Consider the following 19,620-nt stretch of genomic DNA (forward strand, 5'->3'; position numbering starts at 1 on the left):
CCAAATAATCCTGATGGTAGTCATCTGGAAGGACATTAAAAAATATATGAATACCCAATGTGTTGAGTGGCCTCAAGATCTCTGCTATTGTACGTACTAGCAATATCCTTAGGAAAACCTTTGATTTTAAAGTTCCTAATTTGGAGCCAGAATTGAGGGAGTGGCTCGTAGAATAAATTCCATCTCTTTATAGTGAGACATTATTAAATAAAATCAGGGTTATTAATTATTATTGGTCACATGGAGCTTTCACACAAGTCAACAAACGACCTGATTGGAAACCTGTGGTATTCTCTGGAAGCTGAGTGACAACAAGTCTCCCCAGACGTCCAGCCCTCTCCACCTCCTTCGATAGCATTTGAAAATGAATTTGCATCATCGCAACAGCCGCTTACCATTGATTTATCGTTGGTAGTGGCCATTGGTTTATACTGGAATTTGAGTGGCACTCAGCCTCCCCTAGGCCCCAGTTCTCTTTGCGCTTGTCCAGCCGAGGTCTGGTTGGCACATGTTCCTCGGTCTTTCAGTCCTTATTGACCCTTCTCGGCCCTTTGGTACCATTTTTTTTTGGGAGGGAGGATCGGTGATGAAACAATGGGGGGGATGCATGATGGGGGGTTGTAGAATTTGTAAATATGCAGTTTCGGTGTTCTTCATTCCCTGTAACGCTTATTCGTTATATTGTCTTGCATTATTCTCCGCATTCAAGGGTTTTCCTTAATATTTCAGTCGTTTTCATTATCGTTAGTCGTACTTTTGCAGTTATTCCTCTGATTCCAATTTCTGACATTCTTTTTTCAAAGTTTTTCGGAATTGTTCCTAGTGCTCCTACTATTATCGGTACTATTTGGATTTTCTTCATCATCCAAATCCCTTTTAACTCTCTGGCTAGCTCTGTGTATTTGCTTCGTTTCTCCTTTTCTTTCATACTCACCTTGTGATCAGCTGGGACTGCAAAGTCCACGATTTGACAGAATTTTTCTTTCTTGTTAATTATTATGACATCTGGTCTTCTTGCTTGGATGGGTTTGTCCGTCTGTATGTCCATGTCTCATAGGATTTTGTGGTTCTCGTTTTCGAGTGCTGTTGCAGGTTTATGCTTGTACCATTTGTCTGTATGCTCAAAATGCAGTCGTTTACACAATTCCCAGTGTACCACCCTCCCCACTTGGTCATGCCTGACTCCTTTGTATTCCTTTTGGGCAAGTTTGCTGCATTTGCTTACTATATGGTTTATTGTTTCATCTCTTTGTCCACAGAGTCTGCATTTGCTGTTTTCTTGTGTTTTATTGATCCTTGCTTTGATATGGTTGGTTCTTATCAAGTTATCTTGTGCTGCAGTTATTAGAGATTCAGTTTCTCGGTTTACATGTCTTTTTCGCATCCATGTCCAGGGGTCTTCATTATTCTCATCTTTTGTCATTCTTATGAATCTTCCGTGAAGTTGTTTTTCTTCCTATTTCTCTTTTCTCGTTTCGTCGTTTGTCTCTCTGTTTTCTGTTTTGTTTTTTTCAGTGTCTCTCGCTGCCTAATTATCCTTTCAGTGTTTTGCATTATGTATTTTTCTAGTTCTTTTGTCCTTTTGTCCTTCACACAGTCTTCTATAGAGATCAGTCCCCTCCCACCGTCTTTCCTTTTCACGTAGAGTCTGTCAATATCGTCCTTTGGGTGTAGTGCATTATGCATGGTCATGAGTTTCCTGGTTTTCTGGTCGTTGTCTCAGTTCTTCTTTTGTCCACCCTATAAACGGTCCAGAGTATCTTACTAGTGATACTGCCCATGTATTAATACCTTTTATTAGGTTTCTGCAATATTATTTAATTTCCAGGAGTTTCTTGTTCTCCTGAGGTATTCCTTTCCAACTTTCTCTTTCATTTCTGTTGCTCTGATGGTGTCCGCTTCCAGAATTCCCAAGTATTTATAGTCTTGTTTCCCTAGTGCCTTAATTTCTGTTTGGTTGGGTAGTTCCATGCCTTCTGTCGTTTCCAGTTTTCCCTTTCTTATAACTAGTTGTGGGCATTTTTCCATTCCAAATTCCATTTGGATATCTTGGCTGAAGATCCTGGTAGCGTTAATTAGTGTCTCTAGCTCCTTTTCGGTACTTGCAAAAAGTTTCAGATCGTCCATGTACATCAGGTGGTTCAATTTTTCCTGTGAAGTTCTTCGGAATCTTTGCACAAAATGTTCTGTTCTGAAAAGGAGAAAAGAAAAAATGTTCTTTTTCAACAGAAATACACTGTTTTGCATAGTCTCTTTGGTAGTGGTCACATAATTGTTCTCACGTGGAGCATTTACCTCAGGTGTATGATTATGCTGTGTGTATGTTGGAGGAATGTGTGGCTCAGGTGTCAATGTGTCCAGAAAGGCTCTTTTTACCCTATCTACCGATACTGTCTCTTTTTTACCACTAATGTCTAGGATCAACATTTTGTCAGTGCATGAAAGCATGCGATAAGGGCCAGTGTAAGATGGAGTTAGGGGGGCTTTTACTGCGTCTTTTCTAAGGAACACGTGAGTCCATGTCGCTATGTCCTTCGGAACCAAAGATTTAATGGTCTGTTCCCTAGGGTGCATCGGCGGTAGCTTACTGAGCTAAGCTTGTAGTCTGTTGACATACAGAGCTGTGTCAGTTGATATATCCTCTATCAGGGTCAGCATCTGACCTGGCAACGATAGAGGTGCTCCATAGACCAGTTCGGCTACGGAATATCCCAGGTCCTCCTTGATTGATGCCCGACAGCCAAGAAGGATGACCGGTATGTACTCGCTCCATCGCTGTTGGTCGGGGTAAGCGCGTAATGCAGCTTTCAATTGGCGATGGAAGCGTTCTATCATCCCATTCGAAGCAGGGTGATAGCTTGTTGTCCGAATGCGAGTGATCCCGAGGATCTTGGACAGTTCCCGGAATAGGTGGGATTCGAATTGAGCACCACAATCAGTGGTGATCATAGTGGGAACTCCGTAACGCGATATCCAGCCTGATATAAGGGCTCGCGCTACAGATTCAGCCAAAATGTCACTAAGTGGGATGGCTTCTGGCCACCGTGTGAAACGGTCTATGCAGCTCAGGAGATAAGTGAATCCCTGACTGACCGGCCATGGTCCAACCAAGTCAATGTGAACATGGCTAAACTGAGCGTCTGGGGTGCTGAATGTTCCAAGGGGTGCGCGGATATGCTCGTGCACCTTTGACTTTTGGCAGGATACACAGGAACATGACCAAGCAGTGATGTCACGCCTCATGTTAGGCCAGAAAAATCTAGCTGTAATCAGCTTTACTGTGGCTTTGCGTCCGGGGTGTGCCAGGTTGTGTAGAGTGTCGAAAACAACTCTATGGTGGGTCGTTGGAACGAATGGCCGAGGTGAATCCGTTGAGGTGTCACAGATGATCTGCGTGTCAGAAGTAGGCACGGGCTGATATGCAAATTTGCAAGTCGCGAATTCAGGTGACGATGGATCCAACGTGTCCAGACTTGGCTGGTATAAGGCCATCTGTTGCAAATCGATATCCGATGGTGAGGACAGAGAATTAATGGGCAGGCGAGACAATGCGTCTGCTGCTGCGTTCTGTTCACCCGCGATATGTCGGATATCGCTAGTAAACTGCGAAACAAAGTCCAAATGACGTGTTTCGCGGGGAGAATATTTGTCCGGCTTAGCACGCAGTGCGTATGTAAGCGGACGGTGATCAGTGTAGATCACAAATTGTCGGCCCTCGAGTGAATGTTGGAAGTGTTTCACTGTGAGGCACATTGCCAGTAGTTCGCGGCCAAAAGTGCTGTAACGTTGTTCAGCCGGTTTCAGCTGTCGCGAAAAGTATGCAAGAGGTTGTAACTGTTGTTGGTGCTGCTGTTGCAGCACTGCACCTACAGCTGTGCCCGATGCATCAACGACCAGTGAAAACTGGGCATCGGGTACAGGATGTGCCAGCAAAGATGTTGTCGCTAGTTTATTTTTCACTTCAGCAAATGCTCTAAGTTGGATCTCATTAAGTGAGATCTGCTCGTTTTTCTTCCTGTTACGTAACAGGTCGGAAAGAGGAGCTAAGAGATCCGCACAGTGCGGGATAAAGCGTCTGTAGTAATTCAACAGACCAAGGAAGTGCCTAAGTTGGCGAAGTGAAGTGGGCGATTGAAGGTCTTGTAAGCCTTCACCTTTTCCGGCAACGGAGATATACCATCTAGGCTGATAATGTGGCCCAGGAAAACTCGTGACGTAACACCGAAAACGCATTTACCAGGGTGTATCCTCACTTGGTATTGCTGAAACCGTTCAAAAAGTAGGCGGAGGTGAGTGATGTGTTCCTCAGGTGAGGCACTAGCCACGAGAATGTCGTCTATATAGTTATAGACGAAATCTAAATCACGCACTACTTCATCCATAAAGCGCTGAAAAGTACTGGCAGCGTTACGTAGGCCGAAATTCATAGTCAGAAATTCAAACGCTCCAAATGGAGTTGTAACCGCAGTTTTGGGTATGTCGGCCGGATTCACCGGAATCTGATGGTAAGCCTTAACCAGATCTAGCTTAGAGAAGGTCTTACAACCATGCAGAGAGGAAGCAAAGTCCTGAATATGCGGGATTGGATAACGATCAGGTACCGTCATGGCATTGAGTTGTCTATAGTCCCCAGTCGGACGCCAATCTCCGTCTCGTTTTGGGACCATATGCAGAGGGGAAGCCCAAGGACTGGACGAGGGGCGTATAATTCCCAACTGTAGCATATGATTAAATTCTGTCTTCGCTGCTTTAAGTTTATCCACAGGAAGGCGACGAGGGCGTAAGAACACAGGAGCATCTGTGGTCTCAATGTGATGTTTTGTGGTGTGCGTGCGTTTGCTCACCACAAAATTTAAATTGGTTAACTCCGGGAAGGAGTGTAGCACCTCGTGGTATGGGTCATTCGCAGCGGCAATGAAAAATACCGGGCTGATAGATGGGGCATTAGATAACGAGCCAGGGATGGAAAGTTCCGTGCTAGCGTCTATCAGCCGGCGTCTGCGCATGTTGACCATTAAATTAAAATTATGCAAGAAATCCACGCCTAGTATGGGGTACGGTAGATCTGCTACGGTGAAAACCCACGTAAAGTCTCTCCGCAAATTCAAGTCCAGAGAACGTGAAATTTGACCGTACGTGGGGATAGGCGAATGGTTCACCGCTTGCAGTGTTATCAATGACACTGGTGGCCTTTCTTTAAGTAGCCTAAGTGGCCATATGCTACAAGCAGTGCCAGTGTCTACCAAGCAACGTGCTTGAGATTTTACGTCAGTGACGACATAGGCACGGTTATTTGCATTTTGTGGAAAGTTTGCCGTGCTCGTCTTTCCACAATTTAGTTTCCCTGGTTGTTAAAAGTGCAGGGCATTTTACAGTTCCATGCTTCAGCGCCATAGTGACTATGATAAAAACATAGTCCCGGCATGTTTGCACGGCGACGGTGGTGCGGGGAAGATGAGCGGCTTTTGTAGCGGCGTCTGGGTGAGTGTGACCTGCCCATATTGAGCTTGCTCACCTCTCTAGTGAGGCGTTCGATGGCCGTTAGTATAGCCACCGATGTAGCATTCTGTCTTAAATTTGCGGTGCCCGCGGGTACCTAAGCAGGCTGTTGTGGAATCGCCACGGTGGTAGGCCCCCTCACAAAGTCCATGACCTTGTCCGCCGATGCTGCTACTACATCGACGGTGTGTTTTTCTAACATTGGTGCAAGTATGGCGTTTACCTGCGCTGGCAGCCTTGAGAAAAAGAGCTGCTTAATTAAGGCACTGTCAGGAGGGACGTCCTCTGCCAGTTCCCTCATTCTACGGAGTAGTTCCGTCGGCCTGCGGTCACCTAAGTGCTCGTCATGGACCAGCGTTTGAAAACGCTTTTCCGCCGACACGGACGTCCGTAGTAGCACCTCCCGTTTTATGCTATCATAAGTGGAGTTTAACGGGGTGTCCGTTATTAAATCTTTGACCGCAGGAGTCAATGACGCGGGGAAGGCACTGAATAAAATGTGCAGCTTCGTTTGCTCTGACACGTTGTTCGCCGCAAAATAAGACTCGAGTTGAGCAAACCAAACCCGAACGTCACCGGCGAAGGCAGGCAACGTTGTCATCGTCACTACCGAAAGTAGATACAAAATATTTTTTAAAAATATATATATATAATCTATCCGAAATCTGAAAGGACGCTGAATATGGACCACGTGGAGAAGAAAGGAGAAATATGGAGAAAATCTTTAAACAGAGACAATACAAAAAAAAAATTTAACAGGCTAACGGGGGAGGAGAAGAAAGAAACAAAATTACCATGAAATAAAGCTAAAAAAAAACTATATAAGGAAGAGCCGTGAAAAAAAAAAAAAAAAAAATGTGGACAATATGGGTTTTTTTTTTTTTGTAAATGTGTGTGAACCTGAAGATAAATGAACTCTTTAAGTACTTACATTTTGGCCGAAGAGTGCTAATGTGGAAAAACTTCGTGAAAGTTCTTTTTTTTTTTGTGTTGAGTTCTTTCTTATGCGCGGTGCGCGTTAAAACGGCAGAAATGTTCAAAGTAGAAAAAAGATAGCATTAGAATCAGTTCAAGCTTGGTATAAGAATTTTTCGAACACCAAGAAAGTGTCAACTCTTTTTGTAGGTTGGCGTTTTTTTATGTGTAGCTGTTGTGAAAGAAAAAGGTGTTTTTTCTTTGTTTTGTTTTGTTTCAAGGAAACGTATCCAGTTGAAACGTTTTATCATTATCCGTGAAAATGTGGGATGTATTTGAAATGAAATGCGTTTCCGTTAAAATATTTTCAGCTTTTTTTTGTGTGACACGTGTCTTTGAAAATGTTTCGGCTTTAGTTTTTGTTTACCGTGTTTGACGAGGATGTTCAGTCTTTCTTTTCAGCGAAAAGAATGTCCAGAGTTAGAACAGTGTTCTAGAAAATTCTCAAGTGATGAGTAAGCGACATTTAAAGGCTGTTTTCACTCGTCAGTGTAAAATGGCAGTTTTTTTTTTTTTTTTGTATGCTCCTTAGTTTATAAAATATATATATATATATATATATATATATATTTATAACGGAAAAAAAAACAATAAGGAAGAGAGGGAAATAACGTCTTTTCTGTTGTTTTTTTTTTTAAGTTTTAAACGTGCTCCCGAATCCGTTGTCTGTTTATGTGGGTGGTCGGAAACCATGTGCTGGTTTTTAAAATGCGCGCCTTACCCTGTTAAAATGCGAAAGAAGTGTCTGTTCGGAAATATGTTATCACGACGGAGTCACCATTTTAGGGAATTTCCCTAAAATAAAATAACACAATTCTATGAACAATGACAAACAACTTCTTCAACTTAACAAGGGAAAGGTTTATTCGCAAAGCGTACTTTAGAAAGAAAGGAAGGAAGAAAGTAGAGTCGGGTCTCCACTACCTTACGAGGTAGTTACAGCCAGTGGCTGTCGTCAATACTTTTAGTAGGGGCAGCGAAGCGAACAGACGTCTAGCACCGTCGAAGGCTGGTAGCGTAAGAGCGAGAGTTTTCTTCTGGGACCGGAAGCTGTCTGGTCCCTAGGGGTTAATTCATATTCATGTGCAAGTCCTCAGATTGGACAGTTTAAGGCCGCATCACTCACTCAGAGGAAGCGAATGCGCGAGAAGAAAAGGGGTCTATTTGTGTCTGCTACACTTGTACTTCTTCTCGTGCCCTTCTGAACATCTTCCTTTATCTCTCCCCTTTCCCTTGGAGATCTGGATCTATCACATCTTTCCCTATAATCGCAGTGTTCCTCCTGCATATTCTGATCTTCCTCTTCTGCCCTGTCCCATTCTACTTCTTCCTCTTCTACCTCGTCTCTCTCTACTTCTTCCTCTGCAGTATCATTCTGCAGTAACTGTTCTGTTATACCAATAATGGGCAGCTAGGAAGGCATTTCCTCATTCAATTATTCTCTTTGGGATCTTATTTGGTCAGCATGAGCTAGAACACTGTTTCCATTTTCTTTATTTAATATTGCAGTATTATGCCCTTTCTGCATAATAAATTCTCCTGTCTCAGCTTCCATATTCCTATTTCTTTCGTACCACATCTTTTGATTTGTGGCATATGACATAGTTGAAGGGGACCTTAATTGTCTGCCCATTAAGGCAGATGGATTTTCTGGCCTGCCTGCATACGGAATTGTTCTGTAACTTAGTAATAATCTTGGTAGGAAAGCAGCGATTTTTTCCTTCTGTTGCACGCATGCCCTTCTTTACCATCTGCACCATCCTTTCCATTATCCCGTTACTTTGAGGGTGGTAGGGAGGGGTCTTGTAAGGTCTGCATCCTATTTTTCTTAACCATTCATGCAAATCAGCATCCGCAAATTCTAGCGCGTTATCCGTCACCAATGTTCTCAGTATCCCATTTCTCAAAAATATTATTCTTAATATTTGTTTTATGGTGGTACTTTTTTTATCAGGCACTCTCACCACTTCAGGCCAACCTGAATATGTGTCTACTAATATTAATAATAGTCCCATCTCATTGACATAGGCATGATCCATGTGTACTCTGCTCCACGGTTCTGCTTCTCGGGGCCACACATGTATTTTCTTTTGTTTGAAATTCCTGAGTTCTGTGCATTTTGTGCATCTTTTTATGTAGTCCTCTACGTCTCTTGAGTACCCCAGCCACCATGCATCCAATTTTAATCTTCTTTGCGTAGCTGCTGTAATGTGCATCCAGGAGACAAGCGCCCGCGTGTTTGTGTGTTGTGTGGGTGCGTAAGAGAGACGGATGAAAAGGAAAGACTTACCTCGGGGCCGGCTCGGCGTCGCCGACCGAAAATAGAGAAAGAAAGATCAAGATGGCGGCTGCCGTCTTTTGTAAAGGATGATATCTCGCAAAGTCACATGAATTCTCGCAATATGCAAATTTAGCCGGCCTGCAACGGCCATAAAAGCGGATGATTGAAAGATGTTGGGAGAGCGATGATTGACTTGGTCGGGAATCGTGTTGCTGTTGCTTCTCATGCCATGTGGGTGTGAGCATATCTTACCGTTGTTGGGACCGTTCTGAGTAACCGATTGTTGGGTCCGTTCTGAGTAACCGTTCGCATCCATCTAGGTACCTTGCTAGTTGGATTCCGTGCAGAACCAGTGTTTACTGGTTATTGAATTGCTTTACGTTGCTGCAACATTACACATCTACAGAGGGCACAGTACTTTTAAAGGATTTTCCTTATACATCTACAGAGGGTGCAGTAATTTTAAAGGACTTTCCTTACACATTTTCTACAAGCTATTTCGGCTATTTGCCCTCTAGGACTATGACCGAGTCGAAATTCGACTTAAAGCTCATGCCCGAGTTTGACGGGTCCATGTCCATTGTCGACTGGGTTGAAAGGGTGGAGCTGATGTGCGACCTTTGTGAGGTAAAAAAGGTACACACTGTGATTCCTCTGAGATTGGCTGGGAGTGTCTTGAGTGTGTATCCGCAACTCAGTGTTGCTGAAAAGGGAGATGTCATCGCAATTAAAGCTGCGCTGTACAAGACATTCGCCATGGATCCTTGTACGGCCTATGAAAAATTTGCTTCCCGAAAACTTCTACCGGAGGAAAGCGTAGACGTTTTCTTCGCAGAGCTAAAGAAACTCGCAGTCCTATTCGGTGGAGGGGTGTCGGAGCGGACGCTCGCATACGCGTTTGTGGCGGGCCTTCCCACTCGGGTGAAGCAGCTATTGAGAGCCTCAACCAGCGTTTCAACAACGCCCATGGAACACTTGATGGAACGTGCTCGAGCCATCATCAAAGATGAGGAGGACCTGGGGGAACCAGTTGTGATGGTGACACAGACAGGCCAGATTGGCGCTCGGGAGATTCCGAATCAGAACCCTGCAAGCAATGGGAAATATTTTCGCTGCGGCCGACGCGGACATTTTGCAAGGAATTGCACTAACAGCTGTTTTAATTGTGGCGGTTTGGGGCATCTAGCCCAAAACTGTGCGGGAAACGTATCAGGGGAGAGGACGTCAGCGCCGCCCTGCTCCCCGAGCAAAATTTGAACAAGGCGCAACCAGTGATGACCGTCTACGTAAACAGGATACCCTGCTCAGCACTTCTCGACTCAGGCTGTTTGCATACTATAGTGAGCGCCAGGCTGTGTCCAAGTTGAACTAAGAGAAAGATCAAAGTCACCACGATAGGAGGCGAGACCCAGACATGCTGTGGAGCTGGAACTGTCGAGGTCTACACGGACACCGGTGCAGCCACTAAGATCAATGTGCTTGTGACCCAAGGAAATCTCCTGGGGTTTGACCTGTTGCTCGGATACGATGCCATCAAGGCGCTGGGGGGGGGGAGTCGCAATTCATCAGGATGGAAAAGTGCGATTCTTGGAGGCCCCAGTGTGTGCAGCGCTCCACATCGATCGGCCGGATTTTACAGTGGACTACGACTCTCGCAAGAGGGCCTGGATTGCATCTTGGAAGTGGACCGAGGGAAGGGCACCAACTAAACTCAAGAATGGGGTTGCAGAGTACCCTATACCAAGTGAGGCCCGAGCAAAATACAAAAGGGAACTAAAGGTGTGGATCCAAGATGGCTGGTTAATCCCCTACCCTGAGGACAAGCTTGGGCCTCCCAAGGGTCTAATACCCTTGATAGCAGTAGTCCAGCATAACAAGTCGAAAGTACGGCCAGTGCTGGACTATAGGGAGCTTAACAAGCATATTGAAGCCTACACTGCTGATGCTGATGTATGCGCCAGCAAGTTGAGGGAATGGCGTCAGAAAGGCACTAATGTCTCGATATTGGATTTGCGAAAAGCCTGTTTACAGGTGCGAGTTGATGAGACGTTGTGGCCATTCCAGACAGTTTGGTTCCAGGGGCAGAGGTACTGCCTTACACGCCTCGACTTTGGCCTAAATGTGGCATCACAGATTATGAAGACTATTGTCAACACAGTATTGTCCCAAGAAAAGCCCATGAGGGACTTAACGTCAGCTTACATTGATGACGTATACGTCAATGAAGATGTACAGTCTGCGTCGTGTGTCGAAGAAAAGTTGGCTCAGTTTGGTCTGGAATGCCAGAATCCCGAACGTTTGAGGGAAGAAGCATGTGTATTGGGATTGGATGTTTATGAGGAAGATGGCACCCTACAATGGAGGCGTGGCAGCGAAATTCCAAGCATCCCCAACATCGTTACAAGGCGGACCGTTTTTTCTTGGTGTGGAAAACTTGTTGGTCACCTACCGGCCTGTGGTTGGCTCCGCGCAGCTGTTGGTGTAATTAAACGCAGAGCAAATTTAACAACCACGGGTTGGGATGACATATCCAATGATGTCCTACTAACTCTGATGATTAAAGAGACACTGGAGAGAGTGAACAAGAAGGACCCTGCCTGTGGGCGGTGGTGTGTTAACGGAGACAACGTAGGTGTGTGGGTTGATGCCAGTTCTTTGGCGTTGGGAGTATCATTGGAGCAAGGAGGAAACGTGTTCGAAGATGCATGTTGGCTGCGGCCCGTAACAGATTCTCAGCATATCAACCTGGCAGAGCTGGACGCCGTTGTAAAGGGGATAAATCTGGCCCTGCAGTGGCAGTCTAAGAAGTTGACCTTGTACACAGATTCTCTCTGTGTCTACCACTAGGTGTCTGACACACTTTCAGGACGGACACGAATCCGTACCAAGGCAGCAAGTGAAATGTTAATACGGAGAAGGCTAGACATGCTAAAAAACCTGGTATCTGAGTATGGGCTATCACTGAGCGTCACTCTGGTGCCATCACATTGTAATCGTGCTGACCAACTGACCCGAGTACCTCACAAATGGTATCAAGCCGCGAAGATGGGAATGGAGATTACTACTCGATCTTGTGCAGTTGCAATCGACCCATGTCAAATACAAAAAATTCATGCACAGAGCGGACATCCGGGTATCAAGAGGACCCTTTATTTTGTGAGGCGTGTATACCCAGCAGTGACCAAGATGGATGTCAGACGGATCATCAGAAATTGTGAGGCTTGCCAGTCTATTGATCCGGCACCAGAGCGATGGCAGAAGGGTCGATTGGAAGTTGAGGGTGTGTGGCAGCGGCTGGCCATGGATATCACCCATTACAGTGGCAACCCCTTTCTAACTCTCATTGATTGCGGGCCTACAAGATTTGCGGTGTGGCGGCAGATGACCAGACAGGATTCGGCAAATGTTGTTCGCCACCTATCATCCATTTTTTCTGAGCGAGGTGCGCCGGAAGAGCTCCTGACTGACAATGATGCAGCGTTTTGTAGCCAGCAAGTCCGACAGTTGTTAGATGAGTAGGGCGTCCGACTACGGTTGCGATGTGCGCATGTGCCGTCAGGAAATGGCATTGCTGAAAGAAGCCATCGCAGCATCAAAAGAATTGCTGCCAAGAAGCGATGTACTATTACGAAAGTCACATATTGGTATAACATTACGCCAAAGGACGGGACGTCTCCTTCAACCGCACCTGCGAATGCTATTTACACATACCGAGTTGGAGTGAAGGGAATCAACACTACGCAGCCAGCCGACAAGGGAACATGTAACAGATATGAAGTGGGAGATCCAGTGTGGGTGCGTCTCCCAGGAAATTGGTGCACCGACAAGTTTAAGCGAGGACAAATATCCGGAGTGATTAGCCAGCAGTCTGTGTTGGTCGATGGAACCCCACGACATGTGCGAGATCTTCGCCCAGCTACCGAGGCGCATCACACAACTACAGAAGAAAGCAGTGAAGCGTCCAGTGATGAGCTGCCGATAAACGGATTCAGTGAGTCCCCTCCAGAGATTGATAGTGATACTTCGTCTGATGAGGCAGAACCAGATCTAGAGCCCGAATCTGAACCAGTGAATGTACCTCTTCGCAGAAGCACACGCACTAAAAGGCCCCCCTCATCAGATCAGGGGGGAGTGTAATGTGCATCCAGGAGACAAGCGCCCGCGTGTTTGTGTGTTGTGTGGGTGCGTAAGAGAGACGGATGAAAAGGAAAGACTTACCTCGGGGCCGGCTCGGCGTCGCCGACCGAAAATAGAGAAAAAAAGATCAAGATGCCGGCCGCCGTCTTTTGTAAAGGATGATATCTCGCAAAGTCACATGAATTCTCGCAATATGCAAATTTAGCCGGCCTGCAACGGCCATAAAAGCGATTGATTGATTGAAAGACGTTGGGAGAGCCATGATTGACTTGGTCGGGAATCGTGTTGCTGTTGCTTCTCGTGCCGTGTGGGTGTGAGCATATCTTACCGTTGTTGGGACCGTTCTGAGTAACCGATTGTTGGGTCCGTTCTGAGTAACCGTTCGCGTCCATCTAGGTACCTTGCTAGTTGGATTCCGTGCAGAACCGGTGTTTACTGGTTATTGAATTGCTTTACGTTGCTGCAACATTACACATCTACAGAGGGCACAGTACTTTTAAAGGATTTTCCTTATACATCTGCAGAGGGCGCAGTAATTTTAAAGGACTTTCCTTACACATTTTCTACAGCTGCTACTCCACAATGTACATCATCATGTACACTTTTTATAACCTGTCTCCTCTGTGTTTCTGAGAGAACTCCCAAGTCTCCATTACATATTACCCCGTTTTCTATAGTCAGTTTATGTCTTATTTCTTTGAATGGTCTTTCAGCCATTGAACAATTTCTCCAGCGATTCTCTTTTATCCTCAATACTATTCTGTTTAACACTGGGTCATTTGTAGTTTCAGTAGCCATTTTATCTACAGATATTAAATCGGTTTCTACAAGTTGAAGGAATGTCTTCAAATTCCTCGTCGTTTTTGTCCTTATCCTCTCTATAAAACCTCAATCTAGATAATGCATCAACGTGCGGTATAGTATTCCCTTTAACATACTCAATGTCAAAGTCGAATGCCATCAGTTTGATCGCCCAATGTAATATTCTGGACATAACTTTCGGTAGTTCTTTTTCTTGGGTTAAAAATAAATACCAGTGGTCTGTGATCACTTTTCAACAGGAATTTTTTTCCCATCAAGAACTGTCTTGCTCTGTCCGTTGTCCACACTATGGCTAGTGCCTCCCTTTCTATATTCGAATAATTGTGTTCAGTCGTTGTTAATCTCCTCGATAAGTACATTATGGGATGAACATCTTGTGACAAAATACCGGATATGGAATGTTCACTAGCATCAGTAGTTAGAGTTATATCCTTCTTAGGGTCAAAATTTGTACTATTGGCTTTTTTGCCAGAATCTGTTTTAAGTTTTCAAAGGCTTTCTGTTGGTGTTTTAACCAAATGAATTCCCCATTTTTTTTCTTAACTTTGCAAATGGTTCTGTGAACGCATTATATTTTGGTACATATTTTCTATAAAAATTTACCAAACCCAAGAAAGACTCTAACTCTTTCTTATTTTTTGGTGTAGTCAATTTTTAGAATTTTCTCTATTAGCGCTTCATCTGGAGAGATCTTTTTGATTAACCCAAAAAGAAGATTTTGAGTAACCCAAAAATGATATTTCGTTACTGTTGGTTACACACTTTTTTGTATTTACTGTCATGGCAGTGTCTCTTAGCTGGTTCAGTATATTTTCATTTTTTTTTCTTTAAATCATCTTCATTTAAATCTCCAACACATATATCGTCTTGATGACAGATGATATTTTCAACATTTCCTATTACTTTTTCAATAGCATTTTGAAAAATTGCACTTGCCATTTTTATGCCATACAGCATTTTTTCTGCCTTAACCTATAGGTGTGTTTATCGTCATCACTTCTTTAAAATTTTCATATATGAGAATTTGGTGGTAAGCTGATCTTAGGTCTATCTCCAAAAATACTTTCATTCCAGCAAGTTTATGTAAAACTACTTCCACATTCGGAATAGGGTACGAGTCGGCGCAAACTTTATGGTTCACCCCTATTTTATAATCTCCACAAATTCTTAAATCACCATCTTTTTTTTTTAAATACCACAATGGGTAATGCCCATTTACTTCCTTCTGAAGGGACAGGTTCTAATAAATCTTCCTTTATTAACTTTCGCAACTCAGCTATTACTAACGGTAATAAATGCACTGGTACTTTTCTCGCTTCATAGTAGGAGGGGGGAACATTTTCTTTTAATTTAAGGTTAGCTTCATAATTTTTTAATTTTCCTGTTTTTTCCATTTCTATCTCATTAATCAACATCGTTGAATTTATTTTTAATACATCATTCCCCAATAGTTCATGCGTTTTTCGGCAACTTGTAACTATATCTAGGGTCATAATCAGGATTCGGTTCTGGGGTTTAGGAAGGAGTGAGTCACTCTCTCGACAACAGCACGTTTCTGCTCTCTTCTTTTCCAATCGACCACATCTGGCCTCTCGCCCCCAATGTCACACCGCACAATCTGAACGTCAGCAATACAAAATTCTTTTCAAGAGAATATGTTCACGTCTCTTTTTCTCTCTGCTGCCCCAGAGAATTTTGCCCTGCTTTTATATCCTCCTATCTAGAAAAAAAAAGGAAGAGACAGGAAAAAAATAATAGCTTCTCCCATCATGCTCTGCCTTCCCAAGATGCTCTTCACGTATACAAATGCGCTGGCCATCCTTTCCTTCTTCTTTCCCAAAACGCGATGCAGATACGCCCGGTACGTTTCTTTTTTTTTTTTTTCTTCTTTTTTAACCATATACCCCACACTATAATGGGTACTACTTCATATTTTTCTTTTAGTTCTATTGAACCTTCAAAGTAACCCATAATTGCTATAACCAAGCCATCCCCTACAAAATTTTGGGAATTATTGTTACTTCACTGCCAGTATTTGCATTTCAACAACATAATTGTTGATTTTCATTTTTAATTTTGCATCTCCATTTTTAGATCCAGTATTTTGTATATTATCCTTATTTACATTTAAAATTTGTCTAATTTCATCTCTATTCTTTCCACACTTTTCGTTTTACATACTTCTTTTAAGTTATTCTTTTTTAAACACTTTGAACATGTTTTCCCAAACGCTGGGCATTTTTTTTTTTCCTTTCATGGATTTTTCCACAGTACATACAATTTTTTCTTTTTGTTTCTACCGTATACGTTTCAGCCATTATTTCTTCGTAGGAGTTTTTTTTTTTATTTTGGTTGTAGGTATGTATTAATTCCTGCTGTTGTATAAATTCTAGACACATATTCAAGGGCATATTTGTCAGTTATAACTGTTCCATTAGCTTATATCTATGTGCCGAATTATGCATACCTTCAATTAATCTTAGTTGAATTAAGTTTTCTTTTGTTGTCTGTTCTTCTGTTCCTAGTTTTTCAAATTTATAATATTTACTTGCACTTCTTAACCGGTGTAAATATTTTACTATCGGTTCATCCACTTCCTTCTTCATTGCCAAAAAGATGGTCTTTTCTGCAATCACTAATCTTTTCTTTGGCCTCATGTTTCCCTTGATAACCTGACTTATTTCTTTGAAAGTCATTTCTTCTAGTTCTCGAAGGTAAACCATTGTATCAACCTTCATAATTGCTTCACAATCAGCGTTAGCCATGAACAAGTCGGTGATTTCATACATTCAATCAATCTTAGTTGAATTAAGTTTTCTTCTGTTGTCTGTTCTTCTGTTCCTAGCTTTTCAAAGTCACAGTATTTACTTGCACTTCTTAACTGGTTGTAGCAAAATGTAGAAGGCAAAAATCAGGAAAAAGCCAGTTTCGCCCTGCAACGCCCTCCTCTAGAAGAGAGGGATTTCTTGGCTGTAATGACCGCAGAGAAAGAAGAAGGAGACAAAAAAAGGCAGAAGAAAACTCGCTTCTCGCAGATTCATGGTTTGTCACAAAGAACAATCTAACCGCTAGAACCACCTATGCACAATCTGCAAAACACTGCCTGACGGCTTCCCAGCATCCTGCCTTTATAGCGGCTGGGAATTATATACTTGCATAATCGTGCAAGCGCCCACGCAATTCTGCAAGAATTGCGTGGGCGCTTGCACGATTCTGCAAGAATTGCGTGGGTGTCAAAGCCAATAAAAACCCATGGAGGTCATCTTGGAACTCTCTTCACAACACAACACCAGACGTATCTGAGGTAAACTCTTTATTTCCCCCCATTTCGGTTATTGCCAATTCCGCTACACTCCCCCCTGATCTCATGATCACAAACAGGGCATCGGGGCAGTCGTCTTTGTTGAGTACTTCTTCGAAGAATCGGGAACAGCACTTCCTCATTGCCATCTTCCTCATTACCACTGTTATTGCCACCAGTCTGTTCCATTATCCCCTCTCGTGATTCCATAGGCAGTGTTTCACAATCAGGGCAGGGGGGGGGCAGTATCCATCTTTGTCGGGTACTCCTTCGTAAAGGCAAGAGGGGTGATCCTTCTTCCGCTTCTTCAGTATGTGCATTATATGGCTCAAAATCCTCTCCATCGTCCTGCATCATACTCTTTCTTTTCAGAAGACATCATACTGTCTGAATCTTCTTCTTCCTCCGATGTAACAACATAATAGCGAGGGTGCAGATCCTTCACGTGGTGAGGCACACTGTTCACCAAAATCGATTGAGGCTGATTACCTTGGTCACCTCACGCTTGCTGAACCTCGTGGCACATCGATTTTATGGTCTTTTGACCCACACGTGATCTCCAACCTGGTAAAAGCTGTTCTGGGACCTGGGGACGCAGTTGCGAGATTGGTCTCCTTTACACAAACTTTGTATCGATAAATCCTATTGGCAGGCACAGTGATGGGAGATACGTCATCTCTGAATGTGATGTTATACCAGTAGGTAGCCTCCTGTGTGGGACAGCGCATTCTAGTTGCTATTCATTTCACTATACAGTGACATTGCTCCACTATGCCATTCCTGGCTGGAGTGTATGCACAACAGAATCGCAAGTGAACTCCCTATTTATGTGCAAATGCTTGGAACACTTTGCTGCAGAAAGTTGTGTCATTGTTTAAAAGGATTTCATGTGACAAGCCACGTTCGAGGAACACTGCCTCCAACTGATGAATCATGCTTGCCGAGTCTTGCCTTGCCAATTTCCTCCAAATGGAGAAATGCGATGGACCAAAGTCTGTTAGAGTTAAAAATGGAAGGTGCCATAATGCGTGATATCCATTCCAATTCTTTGCCAATTCTTGTTCACTTCCAGCTTTCCCTTTTCCCACTTGACCGGCGCTGGGTCAATTGACTGACATTCCTCACATTTCCGTATGACCATTTTAACAGTTGCTTTTGTCGTGATTGGGCAACTTTTCCTGACAAAGTAGGTAGTACGTCGCACCCATGGATGTCCACTACCTTTGTGAATAGACATGATTTGACTTTCATCCAGCTCGTCTGTGTGAACTGTGCCGATCAGCGGGTCAAGCCCATTTTTCTTTTCATCACCTCAAACCACTGCTGTGGTACTCGTGTCAATTGGTCAGCGATGTTTCGTGCTGATGGAACCACTGTCCACTGTCAGCCCGTACTCTTTCAGGAGCTCCTTAAGAGTGCTTAGTCGCCTCCAGTAAGCATCTTGCTTGCTGCTTTGGTGCGTACTTACACCTTTCCAGTTAGCGTGTCTGAGACCCAATGGTATACGCAGACAGAAATGTCTTTATGTGTAGCACCTTGCCCTGCCACTGAAGAGCCAAATTGATGCCTTTCAATACGGCGTCCAGTTCAGCTAAGTTGATGTGTTGGGAGTCATCTTCAGGTCAAGCCAACATGCATCTTCCAACACACTTTCAAAGGCTGCACGAATTGGAAGCTAGCATCGACCCATACATTCAGGTCTTTGCCGTTCACACACCAATTTCCCCAGGCCAGAATTGCTGCACAGATTCTAAGATCTCGAACATCATATGATGCAGTACGGCGTCCCTTGCTTCACCATCCCGGCCCTTTGTTACCAAACTTACTCTCCTTCTGAGTATTCCACAAGCCATATGAAGCTAACTACACACCAGAAAGTGCCCGACAAGTCAACCACACAGGGAGAACATTGTTCGTCGCGTAACAATACTGGGAGCCTCTGGAATTGCATTTCCTTGCTTCCACCAAAGTTCATTGTGTTCCATCCCGACCGCCAATCCCAGTACCCGTGCACCGTCCTTCAACCACTCCGGGTTCTTGCACTCCAACCTGAATTGTACTAGGTGTTCTCTTAAACGGTAGCACGTCTTCATTGACAAAAATATCCTCAATGTAAGCAGATGCTGCACGGTCTATAACTTCTTCCTGGGATAATACTTCACTGACAATTGCTCTCATTATCAGGGCAGTCACATTCAAGCCAAATCCCAAACGGGTCAGACAGTATTTTTTCCCGTCGTTTTCCACAGTCTGGTATGGCCACAGTGTCTTGTAGGTATGCTCTTCTGATGTCCAGTAGAGACACGTTAGCACCTTTTTGTCTCCATTCACGCAACTTAGCCACACAAACATCTGCGTTGGCTGTAAACGCGTCTACGTAATGATTTAACTCCTGGTAGTCCATCACCAGATGTACTTTGGCTTTGTTTTGCTGTATCACAACCATCAGGGGAATTAGGCCTTTGGGGAGTCCTAATTTATCATCTGGGTATGGCACGAGCCAAACATTATCTACCCAGGTGTGGAGCTCCTGCGTGTATTCTTCATAGATTTCTGCCGGCACTGGGTATTCTGACACTCGATTGTAAAACCTTTCAGTGAGGTG

At 43.9% G+C, this 19,620-nt stretch overlaps 1 protein-coding gene across 5 annotated transcripts in view; it reads right to left on the bottom strand.

Moving 5' to 3' along the window:
• Positions 1–19,620, bottom strand: part of LOC145254893 (sodium-independent sulfate anion transporter-like) — a 635,989-nt gene that overhangs the window by 45,066 nt on the left and 571,303 nt on the right. Inside the window, exon 19 of one of the 5 annotated variants that reach the window (XM_080113817.1) lies at positions 977–2,191. The exons of the other annotated variants lie outside the window; for them this stretch is intronic. Coding sequence (XP_079969943.1) covers positions 2,072–2,191 — 120 coding nt within the window. The 3' untranslated portion in view covers positions 977–2,071. Of the gene's footprint in view, positions 1–976; positions 2,192–19,620 lie in introns of those variants that run through there. 5 annotated transcript variants of the gene reach the window in all.

This window comes from Euprymna scolopes, chromosome 30 (genome assembly GCF_053919585.1).
Source record: "Euprymna scolopes isolate OS-2025 chromosome 30, ASM5391958v1, whole genome shotgun sequence".
NCBI classification, from domain to species: Eukaryota; Metazoa; Mollusca; class Cephalopoda; order Sepiida; family Sepiolidae; genus Euprymna; species Euprymna scolopes.